General features: G+C 47.2%; 1 protein-coding gene across 1 annotated transcript in view; it reads left to right on the top strand.

The window, feature by feature from the left end:
* The window catches only part of LOC148824263 (cytoplasmic phosphatidylinositol transfer protein 1-like), an 86482-nt gene that overhangs the window by 53724 nt on the left and 5943 nt on the right, over positions 1-26815 (top strand). The window contains exons 2-8 of the mRNA XM_088927979.1: positions 4566-4714; positions 10010-10098; positions 10917-10924; positions 15676-15747; positions 21652-21747; positions 23384-23539; positions 24333-24396. Of these exons, the coding sequence (XP_088784105.1) occupies positions 4566-4714; positions 10010-10098; positions 10917-10924; positions 15676-15747; positions 21652-21747; positions 23384-23539; positions 24333-24396 (634 nt within the window). The remainder of the gene's footprint in view (positions 1-4565; positions 4715-10009; positions 10099-10916; positions 10925-15675; positions 15748-21651; positions 21748-23383; positions 23540-24332; positions 24397-26815) is intronic.

The following is a 26815-nucleotide window of genomic DNA, read 5'->3' as shown; positions in this document are numbered from 1 at the left end:
TAGCGATCTGTATCTGAGCTTATGAGCTATCTCACGCAGAACTGATACAGTAAGTCCAGTGTTATTCCAGTGTAAAAATTGCAAATACTGGTAAAATTGGTTATTATTTGTCCCTCTGCAGTTTCCTGTAAAAGGTTTTTTTTTTACAGGTGATATTCGGATTGTTGGATGGCTCTCAAATTTGGCTGTATTCTGCCCAGTCACAAGACTTTAATGTTATGTAAGATGGGCACTGAAGAGTGTGACTTTGAGGGGGGTGTCAGATGTTGTCAAGTGATAGTGCTAAGCCAGGTCAAAGTTCATGAGAAATCACTCTTGATTTGCCTTGATTCGCTTAGATTTGAACTCCAGGTTCAAGTTGCTGTTACACTGCCACCTGTTGGCATATGATGGAGGTGCCACACACTTCATTTCTAAACATATACAGTACACATGATACATTCATAGTAAAGCAAATAAGGCTCTAAACAGGACTTTGTCCATAATTTTACTGGGAATTCATCAATATCTTGGTCGTATGTTTATTTTGCTAATGGCCATCTGAGGTTGAAAGCAGACAATATCAGTATAACACCACAGGGACATTAAACTCTGTGTCCACGGCCTCACAGGTTGCATAGAGTTAAGTCTCATTAGTAGGAAATGCTGAATTGATGCTTTGACAGTGTCACCTCTGAAAGCACCACAGTAACAAAAAGCACACAAGCAGCCCAGACACAGATTCCCTTTGAAGAGTGCAGGATGGAAAGGGCAGGAGCGGTATTCCAGGCGACTGCTTTTTAAAAATGTAGCAGACCTTGGAGTCACCCTTTACATATTCCGTACAGAGATCTGCCAGCACTGGGGAAACTGTGATCATCTTTCTAAGGAACGTCTGCGCTGGAGAGTCTCCTCTCCGGGAGTGGAAGCAGCCCGTGTCGTTTGAAAGAGTGGACAGGAGGTGGGCCCTGGCAGCTGGCAGACGTGCAGACAGTACGGGAAGCCGCCACTGTGCGTGTGTGCAGTAATGAAATGGGCCTTTTCAACTCCTCCGCAGGCGGCTGTCACTCATACTGCAGCAGGACTGGAATCGTTCGATCTCGAGTGGCCTTTCCTATCATCTGCCCTCTTGTGAAGGTGTTCCATGCTTTGACGATGCTGCTGCCATGCAGTTGCTGTGCAGTTGGCGTCTTGCTTTATCACATCTCCCTGTGCTTTAAAATGCAGTCTCCCCACTATTTCCTTAACTGCTGTTAGCATGACAGGCCATGGCAAACTGTTTCGTGCTTATTGTTTTTGTATTTTGCTTGTTTTTCCCAGAACTATCCTGAAGTGGAATTCCTTTGCTAACTGTGATTGGGTGTGATTTCTGCTGATTAGGATATTTCCACATGGCTCGTACTGTGCATCAGCCCTCCTCCGCTCAGTTCCTCCGAGACCTCATGTCCTCTTGTTTCTGTTCCATTTGATTAGTCAATTAAATAATTTACCTTCTTCATGGTTGGTCTTACAGTGTATTGAATTTTCCTTCATGTCTTTCACAGCTGATAACCTAAAACATACACTCTGTTAAAGGTACAGTTAACTACTGTAGAAAACACCTCAGAGCCTGGTTAGACGTATAACAATTATGCAGCTAATTAAATAATTCAATAACTGTCTGGGACAGAGGCCAGAAGTTAGCATTGTGCTCTGCAGCAACTGAGATTGAGGCCCCTGCTGTATAGGATGGGCTGCAAATGAATATTGGAATGAAAATGGAGAATATAAGGAAATAAGAAGGCCATGTGTTTCTCCTCCTGTACAGCCCTGTTCAGCCATATAAAAGAAGGGTCTGGCTGCCTGTGCGCTACACTCTTTTGAAAAAGGAAAGCTCAATCGCTCAGTGGCAGGAAAATAAAGCGCAGTTGAACGCTGCGTGCGTTTGCAGGTGAGGTTAACGAGCTGCAGGAGATCCTGGGATCAGTCAGGCAGTGAGGCTGGAAGGGCTGAGTGGCTCCTCTTGCCTGTCCCCTTTCTGGTGTGTGACTGGTCACTCTTCTGCAGCGCAGCCAGCGCCCAGATTGTTGCATTGATCCTGCTAATTGTCAATTAAACAATTAACGACCTGGAATGGTTCGCCTGGGGGGTGGCAGGTTGAGACTGGTGTGACAGGGACTGCTCTGTTGTGTTTTGTTCTAACCAAAAAATAAAGCTGTTAACTTTTTTTTCCACATTTTGAAGAACGGGGGCGTGCACCTGATTTGTTTTTCATTATGAAAAAGCCTTTCGCACACACTGGGTCAGTTGCAGTCCAGTGATCCCCACACAGAACACCAAAGCCTTTTTTTCACGCAATGCGTTTTAGGAGTGGAGTAATTAAACTGGGGGATCAGGCAGGCAGGAGGAAGCGTGCTTCTTCTGAAAATAAGATGAATGTGTTATTCTGGCAACGGCTCAGTCAGTGCTGGAGCAGTAAAATCATTGCTGGTCCAAAGCAAACCCACCGATCCTCAGCTCCTCTGCCTTCTCTCTACCGCACCACCCCTCGCGTCCTGGCTGAGGAGGAGAGAGGGGAACGGGAAAATAGAATGTGAATGATTTAGCCCTTATTAAGCGTGTTACTTGGAGAAATTCTTAATCTGCCTCCTGTCACATGTTTCTGCGTGCCATAGTCCCCAGTGAAAAGTGGAATTTCAGAAAATAAATGAGTTTATTAATAAGACGACATGAGCAGACAGAGTGAGCTTTATGATCTGTTACATCGCTATAGAAATGATGCTGAACAGACTGCTGATATAATAAAGATGCAATAAAAATATCAATGTTTGTAGAAGAAGGTGCACACTTTGTCTTGATCCTTGTAAGTACTTAGATTAGAAATCAGTGAAATGGAGAATAGGGGTGATATTAGTGGGGCGCCTTAAGTTACAACCTGTTTTTATTAAAAAGTCACCAAAATGCTCTGTAGGACTTGACATGGAGAGCCGATTAGCCCAATCAGATTAAGAGAGTGATGCAGCAATCTGGTGGATTGAGGCTGGTGAGCTGTGCTCTCTTGTCCACCACTGTGCCATAAAATGTGAGCCAAACATGTATAGAGTAACAGAATTTAACTTGCAAAGGCTGCCCCTTTCTCTGTCCAGCTAATTAATATAAGAATGTTCAATGTCATTTGATAAATTACAATATGGTCAGGTGTGTTCTGTCTCTAGCCTCAGCCTCTAGACTGCATCAGACTGGCTGTGCTGGCGTGCCATTTAACTTTCATATTTTTAATGATTTGTTTCTGCTTCTTTTTTACCTGGCATTTGCCTGTAGTTTAGAAAGAACACAAAAAACACCAAGTAGCTTATAAGAAGTCCTCGGAGTGTTCTTCGCAACACGTCTCAGGCTACAGTAAAATGAAAGTCTTTAGTTGTCGGTGATTTATTACAGATCTGTGTTGTCCCAGTGACTGGAGCTGGGGATTTCCCAAGCTGTATTATTGAAAATGCATGCCCTGTTTCGTCTCTCAAGAAAAGTGGGCCTTATAAGGGCTTAGGTGGACACTTTGCTGATACTTGTGGAGGATTTGGTGAAAGTTGAACTTGAGTTAGAAAGAGGACACTTTGAGGGAACCGTCGTCTTCTTAGATCAGAGGTCACGTGTTGTTAGAGGAGGAGCAGGGGGGGGTTGTCATTGTCATCTAATGGCTCCTGAGCTGCTCAGTTCAGAGCTGTTTGAGCTGTGCATGCAAACAGCACCACGACCATGTTTCTAACAGAGCAGGAGCGAAGGAAAGATGTGGCTTCAGCTCTGTAAGCGGATTACAGCAATTTTTACATGGCGAAGCAAGGAAGCTGGTCACAGCTTCACGCCTTTTCCTCCTGTCACCCCCAGGTGCCTCGGACTCTTCATCTCGTAGCGTGTTTATAATCCCTGTTCCCTCCCAAATCCTTCACCGGGGAGATGATGCAAAGCTGAGATTTTCTCTTTGCGAAGAAAATGAGAAAATGTTGACATCATGGGAAAACTGAAGGGATCTACTGTAAATACTTCAGGCACTGTTTAACTAGGCAGAAGACTTTGATTCAGACATACAGTATTTGCTTATTAGAGGCGGGCACCTTCCTGCAAAGAATCGAGCAATAGTAAACATGCAAAGTGCTGCATTTCCTTCAAGCAGCTCTGGCTGGAGTTCTGGCACAGTGGCACAACCCTTCTGGAGAGGTTTTCCATGTCATGTGTTAGCCTTGCGAAGGCTGTCTCCACTATAAACTTGATCAGTTGTAGTATTATTGTAGCAGTATTGTTTTGCAGGGTGATAGCAGCATTCTGCTGCTCTAAGGTAATTGGAATGGCTCTCCTTTTGGGTGTTGTCTGGTTGTGGAGCAGATGTTAGTCTGGACTCCTAATGGGAAGGTTGCAGGTTCAAATCCCAGGTGAGACACTGCTGTGAAAACTGTGAGCAAGGTGCTTCACCTGAACAGTGCCAGGAAAACACCCAGCTGTATCAATAGGGGCAAATGTAGGTTTTTTCGGAAAAAAGTGTCCCAGCTCATGGAATGTTTTTATCGGGACAAGAGCGCAGAATCTAACTTCTACACCCGTGTTTCTGTTTCCAGTACAGAATCGGACAGCTGTACATGATCAGCAAGCACAGCCATGAGCAGAGCGACCGGGGAGAGGGCGTGGAGGTGGTGCAGAACGAGCCGTACGAAGACCCCGCGCATGGAAAGGGACAGTTCACGGAGAAGCGCGTTTACCTCAACAGGTAGGGGGCGCCGGTTCCTTCTTCTCTCCCAAGACACTGAAAGACAAGGAGCTGGTGAACGTTTTCCAGACAGGCAGGCAACACTGTACTGTGGGGGGAAAAAAACGAATGCCCAAAGGATTACCTGAAATAAATATAGAAAGAGTTATAAAAAGTTAATGAAGTCAGTGAATGCGAAAGGCAGTTGTCAGCGGTTTCGCTGAAGGGCTCAGGGGCAGTGCTGACGCAGGAGCTAGCATGACTCGGTGGAGCCAGAGGTAGCCTTGGCCCCCCGGCCTGCAGTAAAGGACGGAATAAGACATGATTCAGCAGAAAAGGCGGCTGGCGGGACGGCTCACAGACAGGACAGCCTTTGTGTGGCCACCCTGCTAAATGCTGACAGAGTAACTACACACAACAACACAGGCGGCAAAAAACAAAACTCGAACAGCCCCTGTTTGGAAAGCTGTTTCATTTCCTTTGACTCGGCAGGGTATCCTGAGCCTTCCTGGCAAGATTTCTTCCATTCACCTCTCTTGGGTATCAGATGCTCTTTACCTGATCACCTTTAACTGATGTTTGCGAGCTGAAATACACACACAGAGCGGTTCGGCCTCTTCGGGAACGCTGGCACAGAGAAGAGTGTAAATTTGCAGAAGTCAAGCCTTCTCAAAGCAAATGAGCTGCTGTTAAAGATCACATAGTTGTTGAAATGTCTGAATTCTGCCCCTCGCGGCTCACGAAGGAGGCTGAAAGCAGAAAAGAATTTAAACAGACGTGTCTAAACTGGCGATGAAGGTCCCGCCTCGCTCTTATCCAGCTGAAGTCTGGTCTGAAGTAGAAACGTCCCCCACAGGTCCTGTGCTGGTCCCGATCCTACAGGGCCTGCGGTGCTTCCCTGACAGCCCTGTCGTTCTACCGTGGAAAACAAAACAAAGGCTCTGTTGAATTCGTTTTCCCGTCGGGATGTAAAACGATTTGGTTCTATTTATTTCTGCCCTTTGCCTTTGTCTGGATGCCGGAGCTTGCTCGCAGGTTGGCGTTGTGGCGTTCAGCTGCCTTTGCGGACTGCCCTGGTCCTACCCCGGGCTCCTCTCGGTTGGAGACGCCCCCGTCCCGAGGAGAGGCACAGCGGCAGGCTAGTGCCAGGCAGGCCCCCCCGACTGGCTGCCAGGCTGTGACACAAGCCGCTCGGCGTGGTTTTAGCGCCAGCTGGTTTTCAGCTCCAGCCTCATTCACCCTGCATAATTATTCTTGACAGCAAAATAAATAATTAAAAAACTGATTCTTGAAAGTGCATTCTTTCCCACGGATGGCGTACACAGATGGCTCACTTGGTTCATTTGTGCATTCAGATGCTGCCCCCATTAGGACTTTTTGTGATGATTTTCACTGCAGTGGAAAACAAAAAGCAGTTAACTGCCCTCTTCCCTGCTCTGAGTCTCATCTGTGAGGAGAGCTTTTCACTGCAGGTGAGGGAGTTTCTCCACGGACAGCGCCGTCACACGGCTACAACAGGGGCCTGGAGTGTGGAGAGCAGAGTGAAGAGTGTGCAGTACAGTGTGCAGTACAGTGTGTGGAGTGTGTAGTACAGTGTGTAGTACAGTGTGTGGAGTGTGCAGTACAGTGTGTTGTACAGTGTGTAGTACAGTGTGTGGAGTGTGGAGAGCAGAGTGTGGAGTGTGCAGTACAGTGTGTAGTACAGTGTGTGGAGTGTGTAGTTTAGAGTATGCAGTACAGTGTGTAGTACAGTGTGTGGAGTGTGTAGTACAGTGTGTGGAGTGTGCAGTACAGTGTGTAGTACAGTGTGTGGAGTGTGCAGTACAGTGTGTTGTACAGTGTGTGGAGTGTGTAGTTTAGAGTGTGCAGTACAGTGTGTAGTACAGTGTGTGGAGTGTGCAGTACAGTGTGTTGTACAGTGTGTGGAGTGTGTAGTTTAGAGTGTGCAGTACAGTGTGTTGTACTGTGTGTGGAGTGTGTAGTACAGTGTGTAGTACAGTGTGTGGAGTGTGCAGTACAGTGTGTAGTACAGTGTGTGGAGTGTGTAGTTTAGAGTGTGTTGTACAGTGTGTAGTACAGTGTGTGGAGTGTGTAGTTTAGAGTGTGTTGTACAGTGTGTAGTACAGTGTGTGGGGTGTGCAGTACAGTGTGTTGTACAGTGTGTGGAGTGTGTAGTACAGTGTGTAGTACAGTGTGCAGAGTGTGTAGTTTAGAGTGTGTTGTACAGTGTGTAGTACAGTGTGTGGAGTGTGCAGTACAGTGTGTTGTACAGTGTGTGGAGTGTGTAGTTTAGAGAGTGTTGTACAGTGTGTAGTACAGTGTGTGGAGTGTGGAGTGTACTGTGCTGAGCTTAGAGTCTAAAGTGTGACTTGCAGAATATGTGCTGTTTAGACACTACAGAGGAAACATAGTGTCAGGGAGATTATCCGATCAAGCTTTCGAGTACTTGGAGTTACTGTGCAATATGTGAGTGTTATTATTAAACCAAAGATTAGTTCAGTTCCTTCCCTGTTCTCCATGATGTCAGCCAGCACACCCTCTACAGTCTTGCAATCTGTTAGAGGATCTGGCCTGGAGATGGAGGAATGAAAGTGAGCTTGAGCTGCAATGTCATGGAAGTGAATCTAATTGCACTTTCAACAGTACAGCTCATTTCCAGCTCATTATTTTGGATATAGATAAAGATTCAAAACAAGTTGCTTTTTCCGGCAAATAGCTGGTGACACAAAAGTTGAGTGCACCCATCACACTAAGCTGTGCGCATCAAAACTTTTGAAATGAAAGCTCTTTCAGGCAGGGATGTCCTATTTAGCCATAGTCACATACTGTATTTATCAACTCAGCATGTCTTCCACAGCAAGTGTGCAATCTCCTTCCCCTCCATTCCATGGGGGTTTTCTGTGTAATAAATCTCATCTTGCATGCACGATTGTTTTCAAAATGAGCTGATTGTGCGCCGTCTCGCCTGCGGGGGCTGGCCGGAGTGTCTCTGCAGAGGGGGCAGCACGCTCTCCCAGCCTTCGCGAGATTCACGGGAAGAGGCAGGCGAGGGGCCCGGCGTGACTCCACAAACACAGGGCTCGTTAGAGCGGCCTGCTCGCCCGTCAGGAGGCACACCGCACTCGAAAGGAGCATTCCTCTCCATTAGGAAAGCAATTAGCAGCGGAGGCCTCGCTCTCAGGAAGGCAACTGGAAATAAGCCCGCCTGAGCCAGATCTTCTCCGCCTGTGAGCAATGAAGACGTGAGAGAGGGAGAAAAGGGGTCACAGTTATGAATCTGTGGGAGCCCCTCTTTCTCACCTGCTCAAAGCTGCTGCTACAGCGCCAGCTACTGGTTCTCTCCATCAGTTCCAGACTGTCAGCAAAGACATGGACGGACCTTTGTCCACAAGCCCTGGCAGAGAGAAACGATGCCCTCCTTCCCTGCGGTACTAAACAACATGCCCGAGGTCACGGTTCTGCACAAATGGGACAATGGTCTTTTCTAAAAGCACCACCTAGATCATCTCTGAAAAACTAAAAATAAAGGATTTGTCTTTGTCCCATCATTGCTTGTGACATTATTATCTAATTATCTTCAGGCTTCACTGGTTATCTATATGAAGGTTTTGAGACATGGGCTCGGTTGTAAATAGAAAAGGAGAAATGTCCTGTAAAAAAACAGGGGACGTGGTAACATCTCTAAAGATTTTATTGGAGAGCATGTACAGATAAACCACATTAAAACCAGAATTTTAAAGATCACACGGAGGGCAAGAAGGAGGTGATCTCTGTGCTGGAGAGGTTATGCCAGCAGCTCATTCTCCTCATTGTGAGAGCAATGCTAGACAGGATATAGAGAAATCTATTGACTACGTGCCTGTGCCTGCAACTCCAAACCCTCTGGCGATGGCAAAGCACTCTGGCTAGTTTTACAACAAAGCCCTTGGAAGACCCGTGTTGCCGAAAACTCTCACCTCTGGCCTCAGTCTGGCACCAAAGCAGATGGATCTTTTGACAGAAATGGGCATGTATTTTAACACACCGATGAAGCATAGAGAACTCACTTGTGTTTATTAAACAGGCTTTTTAATTGACGCACATGCAACTTCATAAATTAAGAACCCTGTGTTGCACCAAGTTAACTTTTTATCTCAAGGTGTGATGTTTGGTCCTAGATAGATAGTAAAAACATGTTCCAACTGCACATTTAATTAGAGCACTGCAGATCTTTTTCAAAATGACAAATAGACGCTAAAGTAGGAATGTGTAAGTGGAAGAGAGAGAGACGTCTTTGACGTCTTGTGTGGGACTGAGCTTTGCTTGGGTCTGTGTGGAACAGCGCTGTGTGCCCGGCTCCTGTCTTCACTAGGCGTACCTGTCTGCTGCCCACATGCCACCTGCTCGCATGTGCCAGGGCCCAGTGTGTGTGGAAGGCCATGGCTGTAGTATTGCTGCAGCCTCAAGTGCCAGAGCTGGAGCTGGCAGAGACAGGAACACAGAGCAAGGTGTGAAGAGGCTCGTACTGCCAGGCAGCGAAAGCCTGCCTCGGTGTGAAGCTCACTTGCTTTTTATGCAATCCTACGCACTCTCGTTTCGAGAGCAGCCAACATGCAGAACTTTCTGGATACTTTCGCAGCCGTCTTAGGAAAGATCTCTTTTGGCATCTTGGCGCAGAGAGGTTCTCATATCTCAAAGCGTACAGAAAGGAAATCCGGCTTTTTCCCAGGACAGGGGCAGGGGGCATTTGGAAGACTGAATCAGGTGCTGTATACTGCGCGTAGATGCTACACAAACGAGCAGACATGACTGGACACCTGGCACATCAACTGTCCACTGCAGTTCAGTCTCGCTTGGTTGACTGTAAAATAATAAAAACTCTGAGATTTCAATAGCATTTGGAATGTGGTTGGTATATTCAATTCAAGAAAAATTATGATGCCCCTTCAGAAGCATCAGTACTCTTATCAATTTCCAAACAGCACTTAGGCTCCTAAAGACACCAGGAGCGTCCGTTGTGCAGTTTCACACTGTCTGTGGAATAGAGGAGATTAGAAAGGATCAGCACCCGCAGCTCCTCTATTTGGAATAGGAAGCCATGAACAGGAACGCTGTGGTTGTGCTCAGCTGGTAAATGATGGCGCTGTTAAGCAGTTACTAGAGTGCTTTTATTTTTCCCTCCTGTTGCTGTTATTTTGTGGTTTGGACGAATGCTGCAATAAGCCGTGCCTTGAGTAGATGGCTTAAATAAACAATCGCTGTTAATCAGTTATTAATATTATATGATATTTGATTAATCAAATATTAATATAACATTAATATATTCTCTCATTCCAGCAAGCTGCCCAGCTGGGCTAGGGCAGTCGTCCCGAAAATCTTCTACGTGACTGAAAAAGCATGGAACTACTACCCCTATACAATCACAGGTAATTATATAAGGATCCCGTGTACAGGAACTGTGCAGTCTCTTCCCTATGTAGAAGCACTGTGTTACAATCAGGCATTCAGAAAAAAAGGAGAGCTTGGACTGGGCCCCTAAGGTGTGAAGGAAAACACAAACCAGAGGAAGACTGCTATTGCAGAGGGACACCCTCCCTCCCACTGCAAGATTCTTCAGCGATGGTGTTGGAAGCAAAATGCATGCTGTATGAAGACCTCGTCGATCAAATATTTTAAAAATGAATTTGAAAGGATGGAGCAAGGCAGAAAATGTGTTAAAATGCTGCACTGAGCATTTAAAAACTATTGGTGGGTGCATGAAGACTGAGCAGTATCTGGTATTGGTTTAGTTGCTTTTCCATGTAATGGCCTTTAGCTACAGTGGGGAATAACAGGAAGCACTGGCTTTGAAGGGGCTTGAGATAATTACATTGCAGGACAACGGTGTTTACCATGGTCACTCCTGAGGTGGGTCGATTTGTGTGGTTGACATTTCTGTTATCTGGGTAGCAGGACCCATTTACCAGAAGCAAGAACTAATGCTAATGCTAGAATGCTAATTTAGTGTGAAAACCGCCTGGCTCCTCTGGCGGGATGTGACCCCAGGGCAGCGCTCGTTGAGGGATTTTGAATTGGCAGAGCCGACCCCTGACAGTGTAGAGGTCAGCTGTGTTTTCTGGCTCGTTCATTTCCTGTTTGAATATTTTCCGTTCCACTGTTTAAGCTGTGCTGTAATTGCTTCCAAGCACTGACATGTGTTCTTTCTCATTTTTCTTCCCCATCATCAATCCTGATCCTGGATCAGAGTACACAGTGAGTACCTCGTTTGCTTTCTTATTGATTGCTCAGCGGCTTAATTGGAACCCCAAGTGTTGTACAAATTTGCTGCTCTTCCTCACGATCAGTCACAGATTTGAAGCACTTCATCAGGCAAAAAAATAAAGCAAATTTAGTCTTTTAAATTGATTTTTCTCATGTAATGTGCCACCCAGACTCTGTTTACTTAGTTGACAAAAGTTTCTCAGTTCTGAGTGCATTATGGGAGAGAAAAGCCAAAATCTCACTGAGGTGTTGGGAAATCACTGACCAGAAACGCAATTCTTCCAGACTGGAGCTGCTCTGTTGGGAACTCTGCTTGAATACCTCATTCGTCTTAGAATATAATAAGTGTTATAAAGTGTTGTTGTTGTTGTTGTTGTTATTGTTAGTGGTTGTAGTTTGTGTGTGAAAGATCTTAGCTAACTCCCATGCATTGCTTTGAATTTTAAACCCTTTGCCGGTTTCTTTTTTTAATGTCCTATAAATTTTTAACTTCAGCTTTATCAAAACAAACAGCTCATTTAAGCTTTACGAGGCTGCTTGAAGTGAGCTGGAAAGGCCTCCGGTAATAAAGCAGAGGCAAGCTCCTGAAGCTCTGTCCAGGACCGCCATTCTAAAACCTCATTAATATCGCTTCTTCTCATTCAAATTACGAGCAAGGAGAATAGCCAAGACTCGCCCTCAGCTGTAGAAAATCCATCTGCTGATGTGTTCAAGCTACGTTATTAATAATTGATTCTGACATTTTGTCGTGAGCAACGAGAAGAGTCGGAGAATAACCGTTGCAGCTCCGGCCACTCCATTGCATAGCTGTTCTGGAATAGCAGAAGACTGGCAGCACAGAGACACAGACAGACAGGACCGGACAGACAGGGACAGACAGGACCGGACAGACACAGACAGACAGGACCAGACAGATGGGGACAGACAGGACTGGACAGATGGGAACAGACGGGGACAGACAGGACCGGACAGACAGGGACAGACAGATGGGGACAGACAGGACTGGACAGACGGGGACAGACAGGACCGGACAGATGGGGACAGACGGGGACAGACAGGACAGATAGGACCTGACAGACGGGGACAGACAGGACCGGACAGGATGGGACAGACAGGGACAGAAGGGCCAGGCTGTCGTATTCACTTTCTCATAAACAGGCAAAGGGGCTTCGGAAATCCAACACAACTTGCCAGGAATTCACTGGAAAAGAAAAATCTGCAATTTGTCTTAGACTGTGGATTTTTGTCATCTTTGTCATGAGTTTACAAACGCTCTTTTAGGTACAGCTTTATCACGTTGATGTCCTTCATAATGGCAAAATAACAGAGGGCTATCAAACACATGATATCTGATCAAAACACAGTGAAAGACCACAGAACAGCTGTCTGTGTGTCAGGCAGTGCCTTACAGTGATGAAAAAAAAAAAGATAATTTCCCCCTTCCCTCCCTTCTGAACACCCCGTGAATTTCACAAAGAGATGAGCGATACTCTCAATCCTATGGGTTACGGTTGCAGTCGGCTATTCCGCCCACTTCTCTGTGCTTACTCCGGTTGTCCAAAGACCTGCTGTCAATGCAAGCAATAAAAAAGACCATAACACCAGCACACGGCCTGCCGGGCTGCCTGGATTCATTCCCCCAGCGCAGTCGTGTTCTGCTCATTTCACTGCTCTCCAGGCAGCTTTGCAGAGGCTTGAAACTTATTCGAAGGCTGTACAGCATTAGGATGCATCTCTGCTAGATGGCGAAGTACTGCCAGTTTTTGTGTGCGTCTTGTACAAATTCACAGAAACCCCTCGTAATGGAACAGGATCCAGGATAGCTGCATCAGTAAAGGTATTTCGACACGTATTGTCCCGTCCTGGCGAGGCCACTGCTGGCAGGTTCCCAGATTCCCTCTCCTCGCTATCCTGCTCACGCTCATTTCGGAGGAGGTGCGGCCCGCCCTGTGCTGGGGCAGGGCCCCGGGGAGACAGTGCTGTTTTTGTGTCCACGAGCTGGGCCTCTGCCCAGGGGTTTTGGCTGATGTTTAGAGTCTGTGGTGAACAGAACTGCCTTTGCTGCAGCTGAGTTCTGAATGCTGCCTGGGAAGCCCCAGTGGTCTTTATCTGCTCTGGCTCTTTCACCTCTGCCCTCGTCTAGTTAGGCGGCTGCAGCCACAGCCCACCGCCGTCTGGCTGCAGGGGCAGCAGGAACATGCCCAGCACTTCTCGGCTTTTCAGGTCTTTTCAGTGTGCCAGTGTCCTGGCAGCACAGGTTTGCATCTGCGGTTCTTACAGCATGCTCACATGTTCTAGCAGCTTGCGAGCATTGCAGAGAATGGCGAAGGGGAAAAACATGCCTGCATCAGAGGCTCAAAGACCTGTGTGTATAGTTTTTATATTGCATTTTACAAGCTTGAGGACACTCAATTTCCTATTAAGGTCAACATAGCAACAGTGTCCTGGTGCAGAAGCATCAGGGAATGGTGTCAGGTCCAGGATGAGTTCACTGCTTTACAGAAACGGTGATTCTTCCTCTGTGTGGTTTATTTTAAGGGGCATGAGAGGTGACTCTATTGGTCTTTACAGGCTGTTGCTTAATCTTCAGCAGAACGCAGGTGCACAATGTTGACACACACTCATCGCTCTTCAGCAAAGAGACACTGGAAAGATTCCACCAGAAATTAACTGCTGAACGGTTCTGAAGGGCTCCCATGGCCAAATTTTCCTTCTCTTATTTTTCAGTGTTACGGTCCTGAATCCATTACACTTCTGTTGCTCAGACTTACCTGGCTATTCTAGTCATGACAAAATGAGCCAATGGATATAAAGACACAAAGAGCTCAGGACTCTGGCGTCAACTCTCATGGGTGAGGAAATGACAGTCCCAGCCGAAGATCAATCAGCACTGTCACAGCCACCCTCAAGTCTGAGGAATGAGCCAGGGAGCTGCTGGCTCACATGGTGCAGCTCGGGTGAAGGGAGGGGCTTACAGTTGTGGGGAGCCAGCAAGGATTAATATGCAGGAGAGCAGCAGAGCGAGATTACAATTTGACCTCCTCCCGAGCTCCTTTACAATACCACCTCTGCACAGGCCGGGAGCCAGCAGGGATGGAAAGCGAAAAGGCTTGATTGTTTTGTGAGCAAAGGACTTGGTGATCCTTTTTGTCCCTCCCTGGCCGGCTGCCAAATGCATTCCCCCCTTCTTTTTCGTTTCACTGTTTTTCACAATGACTCACAAAACCCTGGATCCGCCTCCTCACCCCGGTACCAAATCCCATTGGCTCATCCATCATTCCCCCTGCTCAGCCCGGAGTAACATCGAAGATTCCCTTCCCTGCTCGTCACCCCTGATCTGAGCAGGCATGGATTCCCTGTGACAGGCCTCTCTGCTCTCCCGCATAATGAAAGTGGTATTGATTGTGTATGGGAGGCAGGGACTGAGGTGGGTCCGATCGATCTAGGTGGAGAATAGAAAGACCTTCCAGGATGGAGGAAGAAAATAAAGCAGGGAGGTGGAAAAATGATTATAATCAGGGCTTCATTCGGCTCAGTGATTAATTTACTGCCGGGAAGAGCAATAAAGCCATTGCTTTACAGCTCAGTTATCAGCGGGCACTGTTGGGTTTAAGTGTATTATTTCCAGACATGCTCTTCAGGTCTGTCCCCCACTTAGCTGTTTGCAGGGCAGAGTTCATTCTGCCCTGGGAATTGAATGGGACTCATTAGGTCTGACTATGGGCTGTGTCCAGAGCTTTCTGCTGTAATGGATTCAGGAGGTGATAGGAAGCGCTTTGCAGTGGCTCCAATTCATTGAGGCTGCAGCAAATTAGATTATCACTGTGCTGGGGCACTCCGGTGCCACTGAAATCCCACCGGGTTCTGGAAAGCTGCGGGAGGCACAAACTCCGGTTTAAAATTCAAGAGCGTCAAGCCGGACACCTTTCAGGTTCCTCAAGGAGAACAGCAGGTCGAACAGACACAGTCACATGAAGTGTGAAAGGGAAAGGGCTTAGTCCTCTGCCTTCGCAGAATTACATGCTGGAAAGGGCAGTCGATTGCAGAGCACACACACAGCAGCTAACCGAGCCAGCATGTCTTTGGAAAGCAGTTAGAAATCAGAGAAAACCTATTTGAATACAGGGAGAACATACAAACTCCACACATAAGGCATCCTTAGCTGGAATCGAACACAGAAGCTTCAGAGCTGTGAGGCAGCAGAGCTTACAGCTGTGCCACTGTGCCACAGGGAGAAACATAAACGCATCAAAATGCAAGCAGAGGTGAGAGCATTGCTCTGTCTCGTATGCAGCTTCTGCTGTTATAAAGTGCCATGAATGCATGACAAGAAATACAAGATGCTGCGAAATCTGATGTGCTTGAGTTTTGGATCGATACCTTCCTTGCATCTTCACAGACCTGCTGTGCAGAGTGACTGCTACTCTTCTGTCACTTGCTGTCATTCTTTGACTTTCATCATTTGTAGCCTTTTGTGTCTTGTTGAGCTTTTCGGTTCTGTCTGGGCTCTGCAGGATCATACCTAACAGACAGCGACATTTCTGGGAGGATTTTCCTTTGGTAGCTCAGATCCTCTTTTTAATAGCATTTAATTCTATTTCTAGCAATAAGGCAACGACAGTAGAAGCGGTGGTCAATGTGATAGTTGCTCTACGTGATGAATCAAACTCTCTAAATGTATTAAAATTTCATTGTAAACATAAATGTATGCATTGCATTTATGTATCTCTTTTTTGTTTCAGTGTTCATTTCTGCCAAAGTTCTCCATACATATAGAAACGAAGTATGAGGACAACAAAGGATGCAATGACCATGTGAGTACTCGTGCGGATTATTTATATATACAGGAATGCCCACAGCTGTTCAAGTCTTAGACATCTTACAAACTAGAATTAAAATATATGTGTTTTAGGAGCATCAACAGTGTACTCAGAGCCTCCACTGGTGTTTTCTGCTGTCACAGCAGCAGTCTTATATTAATACAGCTGGGTTTTGGACTGAATAAACCAAGATTGTCATTCGGCATCTTTAACTCACATCGATCAGGATCTCCAGAAGCTTGACCACAGTAGCTCAAGGTGACAACACGCAAGCTGCCAATACGAAGTGTCGTAAGAGCTCATCCAGCACATGTACCGGTCAGGTCTGATGAACTGGTTTTCAGGTCTTCCTCGTCATTAATATCATTTGTTTCTGATTACATACTTGCAAAGCTAAAAGGCTACTGGATTAAATATCATCTTAAAGCATATAGGCTACAGATTCAGTAGAAAATCAACATTAAATTATGTTTCTGCATAATGACGGAAAAACCGAGTGAAACGATGACTCAGACCTCTGTACAACAGTATATACAGTATATATTATACATATATATATATGTTTGTATGTGCCAGCAGCTGTATCACCCTGCAGCTCTCAACAGGCTACCCACTGAAGCTAAGCAGTGTTGAGCTTGGTCAGTACCTGGGTGGGAGACCTCCTGGGAAGCTAAGGTTTCTTCTGGAAGAGGTGTTAGTGGGACCAGTGGGGGGCGCCCACCCTGTGGTCTGTGTGGGTCCTAATGCCCCAGTATAGTGGCGGGGACACTATACTGTAGTGGGCGCCGTCTTTTGGATGAGACGTTAAACTGAGGTCCTGACTCTCAGTGGTCATTAAGATCCCCAGGCATTTCTAGATAAGAGTAGGGAGTTGTCCCGGTGTCCGGGCCAAATTTCCCCCCTCGGCCTTTACCACGGCCTCCAAACTGTCCCCGTGTGTGATTGGCTTGCACTGGCCCTGTGATGGACTGGCGTCCTGTCCAGGGCGTACACTGCCTTGCGCTCGTTGCTGGCCGGGTAGGCTCCGGCTTCCTGCCACACCGTATGGTATAAAGCGGTTTGGAAAATGACATGACATGTTTGTATGTATATGTACAGCATGCATAATATATATATACTGTATACTTTGATGAGCTAAGGCTCCTTTCTGGCTATGTGTTTCCCAAGACAAATGTCTTGGTGCTTTTTCATAACACGGGTGTATTTCCTTACAGCTTCATTTTAGTATTTTTCTCCACTGTTAAAAATAATATCTTCTAAATGACTGTGCTTCATCCAAGCAAGAACTCCTTGATGCACTGTTACAGTTATACACTCGGAGCTTGTTTTCCTCCTGGTTCTATTATTCACTCTCTGCCAGGCACGCACTCAAGCCCTTGAGCTGGAATCTTAATATCCGTTGCAGCCTCACCAGCACAAAGCCCATCCTGGAGATTTGAAGAAGTATCTTCAGACCAGCCAAAAGGCCACTGTAGTACCAGGTGTTATTCTTTTTAGCAGTGCTGTTTTTCAGTCTGCTCTGACAGACAGAAATGTGTTTTTTCCAGTGTCTGGCCTGTAATCAGAGCTGAAGGCATGGCCTGGACTAAGCACTGCTAATGTTAGCGCCTCGGTATCAGTTCAGCCAGATGTATTGGTGGTTCGGGAAACTGAGTAAAAAGAAAAAGCTCCTTTTCAGCTGTGCTCACCGTTTGCTGGCCTCTGCAACCAGCGTGTTGTGTTGTTCTTTAAAATTCATCCTCTTGTCCAGCCCAGCAGGACACGGGCATGTTAAAAAGCAATTCTTTAGCTGATAGAAAAGAATGTTCAATTTCTTGGAGGCATGACTGGAGCCTTGGTGGGCACTGTGGGGGACAGCGTACTGTCACGCTTGTAAACCCCTCCTCTTAAGGACGCTCCAGCCCTTCCTTGTTCCTTGGACCCAGTTTTGGACAGTTTGCCTCGGCCACACCTCCCCCGAACACCAGCGCACCATGGACACTCCCCCTGTTTTCATTCCTGACCCCTGCATGCTTTTTTCCCCGTGTTTTCCTCACTCTACTCCGGATTGTATCGTCTGCATAGGGTCCAGAAAGAACGCTTCGTTACACATACAGCTTTATTCAACAGCACTTGAACTTTTACCGTCTCTAAGGCTATTGGCTGTTTATACCCCTGGTGGCTCTGCGCAGGGCATAATCATTGCCTCTGGTCCAGCTGGGCTGAGAGCCTCAGAGCACCTCTGTTCATACTCTCTTTCGATTCAGAGAAATTCCCTTTTTTGTAGCGTGGTTACCCAGACTCTCCGAATGGGGAACAGGCCCTGCTCTGAAGCCCTGGATTGGAGCACATCGGTAAAAATAAAGCAACAGCTAATAATGAGACTTCAAAAGGCAGGACCGCTCGTCAGCAGACCCTCTGTGTCTGTTTCGGGGTTCCTCTTGTAGGGTCTCAGAGCACTAGTCAAGCGCCGCTGCTTCACCTCCTCTATAACAGAGAGCCCCCCGATACAGCTGAGGAGATGTGTCCGTGTTGTTCCTGTAGGTTACAACCCGGCCCATGCTGCTGGACCCCCCTGAGAATGGACCGGGTCAGGTCTGCGGTGGTGTACTGTTTGTATCACCACGGGTCTCTTTTTGGATCCTTTATTGTTTAATAACTGGGAAAGGGCAGTATCAGCTGTAATCACCAGGCAAAACAGCTTGGAATGTTATCTGTGTCCATTAGCCTACTGGAATGATTTCTGGACTCTCTCGATTAGTTAGTAGAAATTAATTAACTCTGGTCCAGTTAAGCTCAATTCCCCAAACAACGCCCTTTCACTCATCCATCGTTTGGCCCTCTCGCTGGCAGCCAGCAGCACCCCCTCACACCTCCTCCCAGCACCAGCACCGGGCAGAAGAGCCCAGCTTCTCCTCCGGCCACGAGGAAGTCCAGCAGGAGAGAAGCTGAGGATTTCAGAGGCCCTAATGGGGTTTTTTTTTCTCCCATTTTTTTTCCTTCAGTCTTTTGGCACGGTTGCTCTTGACTGATGGGATGGTAGAAGCCTTCATAAATATTTCACAGGGGCGCATGAAGCCTTGTGGAATTCTGTATGAAATATCATCCCCGCTGAAACTGCACTGGGACCTCTCCTGTCACGAAGAATAGCGTAGGGAACTCCACATATCGGCTGGATGCAAATGTGCTGGGGCTGACTGAAAGAATTCAGCAGGAGTGTAATATAATCTTTATTTCCACTGCCCTGGAGTCAGGCTGTGAGGGGCTTTGCTAGCTCTGTCTTATCTCTATTACATTTTTATTGCTCTGCACTGTTACTCATTCCCCTCCCCCATATAAAACCACTTGTTTCCACCTGAAGGATTTCGGCGATCTAAAAGATCTGCTCGCCGCTCGCTGGTGATTATTCATGGGAGCCCAGCTCCGCCAGCGATCAGCGATCCACACAGCCCGGGGCGAGTTCCGAACCGCTGGGTCTGTGCGGCTTTCGACTTCTTAAAGACACTTCTCTTAGGAACAACAGCGACAGAGGAGGAAATCTTGTTTCTCCTGTTCTGTTCATCTTAAAGGTTAATGCCGGGGCCCTTTGTCATTATTTCGCTCGTATTCCTGCCGGGGAAGATACAGTACCAGCCTCCAACACACAGAGCCTTTGACATTTAGCACTAGAAACCGGCGCGCCCGTTCCACACCGCAACAGGTCCTCTGCTCTAGAGGTGTGACTTTTCTGCTGCCTAAACTACGCTACAGCAATACAGAGTGCTGAAACAGTGCTGGGAACAGTTCCTTTTAAAAAGCAATCCATCACAGCTACAAGTTACTTGGGGAAGGGATTACTTTTGACAATGAACAAGGCGGAGTGTGAACACATTCTTTAAAAGGCATCTCAGTGATCAAAGAAGCGTGTGTTCAAAGAAACGCATTACCACGTAACAGAAATGTCCCCTGATTGCTTACGAATTGGAAAGAGCAACGCCTTCTGCAAATAAGCAGGAAAAAAAAAGAAAATGGATTGCAGTGACTGCCTGGCGCTTGCTTGATGTCTCTTCCAGGCTCAGAAAGGTGACAGCTCAGTCCTCCTCGCTGAAGGTGGCGGGAGTAAAGGCACGAAAACGTGTAGCTTTAGTTCCAGTGCGTGGAGGTGAGACGCCGTATCCGCGCTGCTCTCAGGACCTGTCCGCCCCACATCCCGGATTGCACAGCCTGAGCCAGAACTGTAATGGGGACGTTTAACATACAACCCAGATTTGCCTGCCCTGATCTGAGGCTGCCCAAGTCGGTGTGATCATCGTTAAGAGTTGTTGTTGGGTTTTTTTTTAATACAAAAGTAACGAAAGGAGAACATTGCGCCGAGCTTCGCGCTGTAACACTTCGCCAGAGCGCAGCAGTTCCCTGTTGTGATCCCACAGCTCCCCCTTGTGGCGGAGAACAGTCCCTGCCCGCCCCGTCAAGTCTCCGGGCCCGTACTGAACTGTGAGTCTAACTAGGCGCCGTTATAGCAGACGGCATCGAAGCAACTCCGGTCCGTAGCGGAAATGGAAGAAGACGACGAAAGCCTTTTACAACACATAGTTCAGCTGCCTTTGTTTTCGTAAAAACCCAATACTACAAAGGAATCATAGAAAAAAAAACTGATGCAAAACTGCAACGCAAACAACAAGAGAGGATTTAGTACACAGGGTGTCCAATAATGCATTGTTTCTTCAATACTGGATATTTCCTCTTACAGCCCCCAGTGCTGTTCTACAGTGCAAAAGCTGCAAGTCACAAAACTGGAACCAAAACAAAGCCCACATAGTCCCTGCTCGGTCGTCTGTCGAAGATAGCACGGAAGAGCACCGTCAAATGTGGTTTTTTTTTTGTTGAAAGAAGGTCGTATTGGAGATGGTGTTTTCCTTCTGAACGCGTATCCGGTTTCTGCAGTCCCAGCAAGGGCAGTGTTTCGAGCACGGTGATCAATACCCCAGCGAGGGGTCTGGAGCCCCTGACCGCCACCCTCGGGGGTCTTCGACCGCTGCCGGGCGATGGCTGTGGCTGAGCACCGCAGCACCGCAGCACCGCAGAGGGCCGTCAGACCCGCGATGAGCTGCCCAGGAAAGTGATGGAGGGAGCGATTACCTCGGGCTCGTAATGCAATCGGCAGCCAGCGGAGAGGTCAGATCACAGCTCCCTGCCCCCTCTCTCCCAGCGCTCCCCCGGCCGCCCCGACAGCCTCAGGCTGCTAACGGCAGCTCTTGTACCCGGGATCTGGGAGGCCTGGGCTGAAGCCTGCAGACAGAGACAGAGCGGGGAGAGAAGCGATTTCGATTTTTACTACTTTATTTTCTTTTCACGAATAAATACAGAGACTCACACAAGAGAAAACTTTACATTAATATACAGTATATATATATACACACATGCACCTAAACAGTATACTGTATATGGACACATCTCGTTACATAACAATAATTACTCTTGGAACAAGTAAAAGGTTTATTCCAGGTGGAAGGAGAAGAAAGGAAACACAACTTCTCGGCTGTGGACGTCAGCCGAAACGATGTGTTTCTTTTCTTCTCTTCTCAGATGGAATAAACCTTTTATTCGTTCCTTTGCATCCTACGCACGCTGAAGCAGCTCCCTACTTGAACATAATTACTCTTGTTCAGGTGCATTTTTCCCAGTCCTTTTGGATCACGTGCAAAACTGGATACATCCTGTTTTTCCTTTCACATTATAATCAATGTCGCAGGTTTGGAACCGGGAGAGGACCTTTGATCCCGCTGGCGTCTCTCCGAGCGGCGCTGCGGGGGCGGGGGGGTGTCCACAGGGGTCACACACAGCCCTGCCCTGCCCTGCCCTGTATTGTCAGTGAAGAAGTTTGGTTGTTGTTGTTTTTTTAAAAAAAAACTAATTTTTGTTTTCGGTTCTTTCTTGCAGATTTTCGACAGCGAGGCCAAGGAGCTGGAGCGAGAGGTGTGTTTCGTTGACATCGCGTACGACGAAATCCCCGAGCGCTACTACAAGGAGTCGGAGGTGCGAGGAAAGACGGGGGACGGGGGCAGATTTGGGGATTGGGGGGGGGGGGGGGGGGTTTCTCCTAATGAGACGCTAGAGGAGTCCCAACCCAGTCCTCTGGGGATGAACTGTGCACTTTCTTTCCAAGCAGGGAAGGGATCCCTGGGGGTGTCTCACAAGGTAATCAAGACCGGTACATCGCGCAGACCGCCCGTCTCGTCCTGTTGAGACGTCAAGCACTGAAGCGTCGTGACTTGGCGTTTAGCGCTCGTCAGGCCGCTAGTTCAGGGTCGTCACGCTGGGGAGTGATATATTCACGCGGAAATCTGCACTTCAGGATTTATACTCGGAGCCTGTCGTGTCTCCAGGCAGCAACAGCGGTGTCTTTCCTCGGCGGGCAGTGACCGTGAACAGAAGTGCGACAATTATCCGTGACCCCCGTCGGGCCTGTCGTCGTGACCGCAGCAGAAGCGACCCTGCCCTGCAGCTTTCTGGACTCATTCCTCCCAGCTCCTGTTTTTATTGCTGGAGAGTGGCTTCAGCAACACAAAAACACCGTGTTATCGCTGATGCGAGGGGTCCTTCCGGTGGCTCGTGAACTATTAGTCCGGGCAAACAGACCTGCTTCTGCCCTCATGTTCTTAGTGAACAGAATTCACCAGATTAATTTGTAGTACACTACAGATGGTCTCCCTACCACTCGTTTCGCTCCCTAGTGGGCAGATCATGTACTACACATAATGTCTGGATCGCGTACTGCCCACACAGACCGCTCTCTCCTCTCTCACTCGCCTGCGTGCGGAGAAAAGAGCAGGTTCCTCTTTCTCCGTGACTGTACAGCATGTAAGAGATCCTGTCACAAAATGTGTCACTTTTTCATTACTGAGGCACTGTTTTCTAAGAGTTAGTCTCACAGCCTCACAAAGAGGCCAGGACCCTCCAAACCACCTCTGTCGGTTTTCAAGGAGCACCTGGGTGTACAGTAATGCCATCCGAGAGTGTCAATAGGTGTCACTCTGCTAGCATGATACATTTGCATTCAGAGACTGTGTAACAGATTACCCAGCTATAGGGGCAGTTTTCAGTGAGTTCTTTAAGGAATGCAGATTCTACAGCTGGTTTATGTCATTATCTTTCAGCAGTTGCCTCTTTTAAAGAGGCTCCCACCAGGCATCTGGAGAAAACAGCAGACACTGAGGAATCTTACTAGGGGAAATAAATTGTCCAAACTCAAGAAGATGGAATACTGGGCTCTGCCCCATGATGAATGAATGATGTTTGTTTGTTTTTTTATAAGAGGAGGCTTTGTCTGTTAGTAACATAAAACTAAAGGTAAGAAAAACTGCAATTGCTAAGCCGTACGATCAAGATGTCCAGGTGTGATCGAAAGGTGCAGTGTTATTGTGATATTAGGTCATTTTTTGTTTTGTTTTTGTACGTTTTATGAAAGCAAATGCTAAGTGCTTCCTAAATCCAGCCTGGAGCAGGGTGTCTGGGACAGTTCCCTGTTGGGGCTCTGTCTCTCGGCTTAGGTGTCCAGACTCTCTCTGTTTTTTCAACATTGTCCATGAGTCCTTTGTACAGGAGGCGCACCCTACCTTTAATTAAGACACTTCGCTGCTATTCTCATGCTCTTCTGCTGGCCTCCCTGCAGGACCTGCGGTACTTCAAGTCGGCGAAGACGTCTCGGGGGCTGCTGAAGGAGGGCTGGAGGGACACCCAGGACCCCATCATGTGCTCCTACAAGCTGGTGACGGTCAAGTTCGAGGTGTGGGGCCTGCAGACACGCGTGGAGCAGTTTGTGCACAAGGTGACTGCTCTCCGTTTGAGCATTCGTGACTACATAACACGTCTATAACAAAATGAGAATTCATAATGCTTGTGTTTGTATAGTGCCTTTCACCCCCGAGAGTCCCGTAGCTCTTTAACTATGAAGGGAGCGACTTCATCCCCCACTGCTACTGCAGCCCCGCCTGGGAGACATTTATCAACAGTCACTGACAACTGCACAAGTGTCACCAGCCCGTTCAGAGTCTCTCAGCATGACATTCTGATTTTATGCTCACATTCTAAATTGGTTCTTTTGGTTTCGCGGTTACTCAGAGGGAGACCATTATAATCACTTGACTTTAGTTTGCAGTAGGGTGCCTGATTTTTATGTTTTGCATGGCCTCTCAGTTGTGATGCCTCAGAGCAGACAAGCAGAGCATACAGGAGCCATCTGGGTACTGTGAGTCTTTACAGTAACATATCACAGAGCAAGGACATGCCAGATCTTTGTGCAGCTATCGGAAGCCATGTTACTGACAAATACAAAACTCCCTGTTGAAGATTTAATTCAGCAAGAAAACACGCCCGTTGGTTGTGACACTATAGTCTGCTGCAAAGTGAAACACAACATGAACTGGAGCATAATTTTCCTCTAAATCACACATGCCAAAAAATGCACAAAACCCCACATCAATGGACAGAATTGTTGGTTTGCTCTGGGGTTTCTAGATGTGGTCAGTCAGTAACACAGAGGGTTCACTCTGGGGTTTCAGGATGTGGCCAGACTGTGGCTGGTCTGTGGCCGGTCAGTAACGCAGAGCCTCTGTCCTCAGGTGGTGCGGGACGTCCTGCTCCTGGGGCACCGGCAAGCCTTCGCCTGGGTGGACGAGTGGATCGGTAGGTTTGGTGCTTCATGGCCTGGTTTATCTCCTTCGGGGAGCTGCCCACTGCCCGAACCCCGAGAAACTACTCACTGTGTATTTCTCCCTTTCAGGTGGAAAAAAAAGATGTTTTTGTTATTCTCACAGTTTGCCCTTCCCCAGACACAACATGCATACTTAAAGCCTGTACATGACTCAGGGGCCTGCCTTGCTATGAACACCCCAGTCCCCCGCCGTTTTCTCAAACATATTCAATTCACGCTCATGTTCAAGTGACAGCAGGAAAAACACTTGTGCAGATCATCACCTCATTCATTGTAAGACATCTTCAAGTTCTGTGTACCAAGCTATTGTCATTTATTGTCTCCATACGATTAAAAGGGAGTATTAAAGAGTAGTAAGTCCTAATTCAACCAAACTAAAACCACAGAGTGGTAACAGAGGGACATTTTAATAACGTAACAGTGGCAGCATCTATCCTTAACTCGTTAATTTGCCTTCAGGTATCAGCTTTCACTGTGTGGCATAAAACCACACTTAAGGGCTTGGAGGTTAGTTTGAGCAAAAGGTTTCTCAGCATTTAGTTGCCTCTTTCAGTTTTCATCCCCTTGGCTTTTAGAAGATAATAGAGGTTATAAAGCAGAGGAAGAGGCCACACAGCCCATTGATCCCAGGCCTAGAACTGATCCTCACGATTCCCGACAGAGCCCAGGGCATCGGCCTTTTATTTTCATTTCCCAGGGAGATCATAGGTCAGGGAACCGTGCTCGCCACACTGCAGCTTCAGAGCAGCAGCTCTCCGGCCTTCCGCTGTCCCTGTCAGGGAGGAATGCGAATCAGGATCTGCAGTTCCGGTGCACAGGCCCCCAGCACTCAAGCACATTGCCTCCATGAGTCCTCCTGATTCATCAGTAATCTTTCGGCATGGGGGTGTTTATCTATCATGCAGGAAACTGCGATATGTGGCAGGTACACTGGGCCTTGAACCCCTGTCTTCTCCTGTGTTTCATACCTTGGATAGAAACCTGTAGTAGTGAATGCTGATGAGCTACAGTGTCATAATTATGCTTAGAAAGTATAACATGCCGACATTTGCTATATTATGTTGGAAAATGCTTTAGTGTATTTTGCATTGTGCAATGCTTACTTAATTAGTGCTAGCAAACCATTCAGACAGTATCTAAATTAAAACATGGGTTGAGGCAAGTTGTATCTAAAAACTAGCACGGTGTGTTTAGTTGCCCAGGAATGAATGTGATTGATTTTTAACTTGTATGTGGTCATTTCTGTTGTGATCCAGCAAAACACCAAGCTCCCTCTTTTCTCTAGCGCTTGATTTGCTTTTACTAACCGATCTCTGCTAAGCTTCAACCACAGTGACAACCCAAATGGATCTGTCAGTAACAGAAGAGTGTCTTGAACAAAAAACAGAACCTCAATGGAACATCTGCATGATTATTATTATTATTGTTGTTGTTGTTATGTGACTGGCAGCTTTGCCCAGTCCCGGTAAATAAGGCCCTGTCTGTCTCCACATTTCACTGGGAACTTTCCTGAACTCTTGCCTGCCTCTCACTAATCACCCAGATCCATTTTGTGTCCCTGTTCTTTCTAAGTGCTATCAAACCAGGCCCCTGGGCTACATCGATAAGGCCAAATTCCCTATTAGGCTGTATCAGCTGGGAAATCAGTCTAAGTGTATTCGCTAAGCCTCAGCAGTGCAGCCTCAGCAGTGCTTTTAAATCAGTTATGTGCCCCGATTCTTTCATTATCCTGGATCTCTGAAATGCCCGTGTTCTAAGTTCTAGGTTTTATGACATGTTTGACCTCTGGCTGTTGTCAGTTGTTGTTCTATAAATGATGTGACTCATCCTCTCCTCTCCCATCACCTGCACAATCTGCACTGTCCCTCTGCAAACAGACCCCTCGCCAGCGTCCCACCCCCAGCCCTGCCTTGGCCACAGGTGCCCATATAAAACAGAGACTGCTGCATTTGGGTGGACAGGGGACATGCACAAGACCCAGCTGTACTATCCCCTTTTTACAAATCACTGTCTTTTGGCTTCGTGCATCATACCTTTAGGATGGAAATCAGAAGAGACAAAATGATACAGATGTATCTTGTTGAGACAGATGGGTGTGCACGATGGTCATGTAGCTTCTTTGGCTTTAAAGAGCAGAAAGCGCAGGCTCCCAGTGCAGGCTATAAACCCAGCTATAGACTCAGTGTGGCTCCTGAAATCCCTGTATGAGGAAATGGGATTCCGTGAGCGCCCATTGAACAAAGTAAGTGCATCCCTGAAAGCTGTTCTCATTCAGTTTAGTAAAGGTTTCAATATCTTCCCCCTGTTAAAAAAAGCAAAAACGAGCTGATGGCATGTATTTGCAAACACCTGGTTTTTCACATAGTCTAGCTCTTAGGTTTTGCCTGGGAT

Source organism: Atractosteus spatula, chromosome 11 (genome assembly GCF_055471065.1).
Source record: "Atractosteus spatula isolate fAtrSpa1 chromosome 11, fAtrSpa1.hap1, whole genome shotgun sequence".
NCBI lineage: Eukaryota > Metazoa > Chordata > Actinopteri > Semionotiformes > Lepisosteidae > Atractosteus > Atractosteus spatula.
Note: the sequence above shows the minus strand (reverse complement) of the source record. Positions and strands in the feature narration are given on the sequence as shown.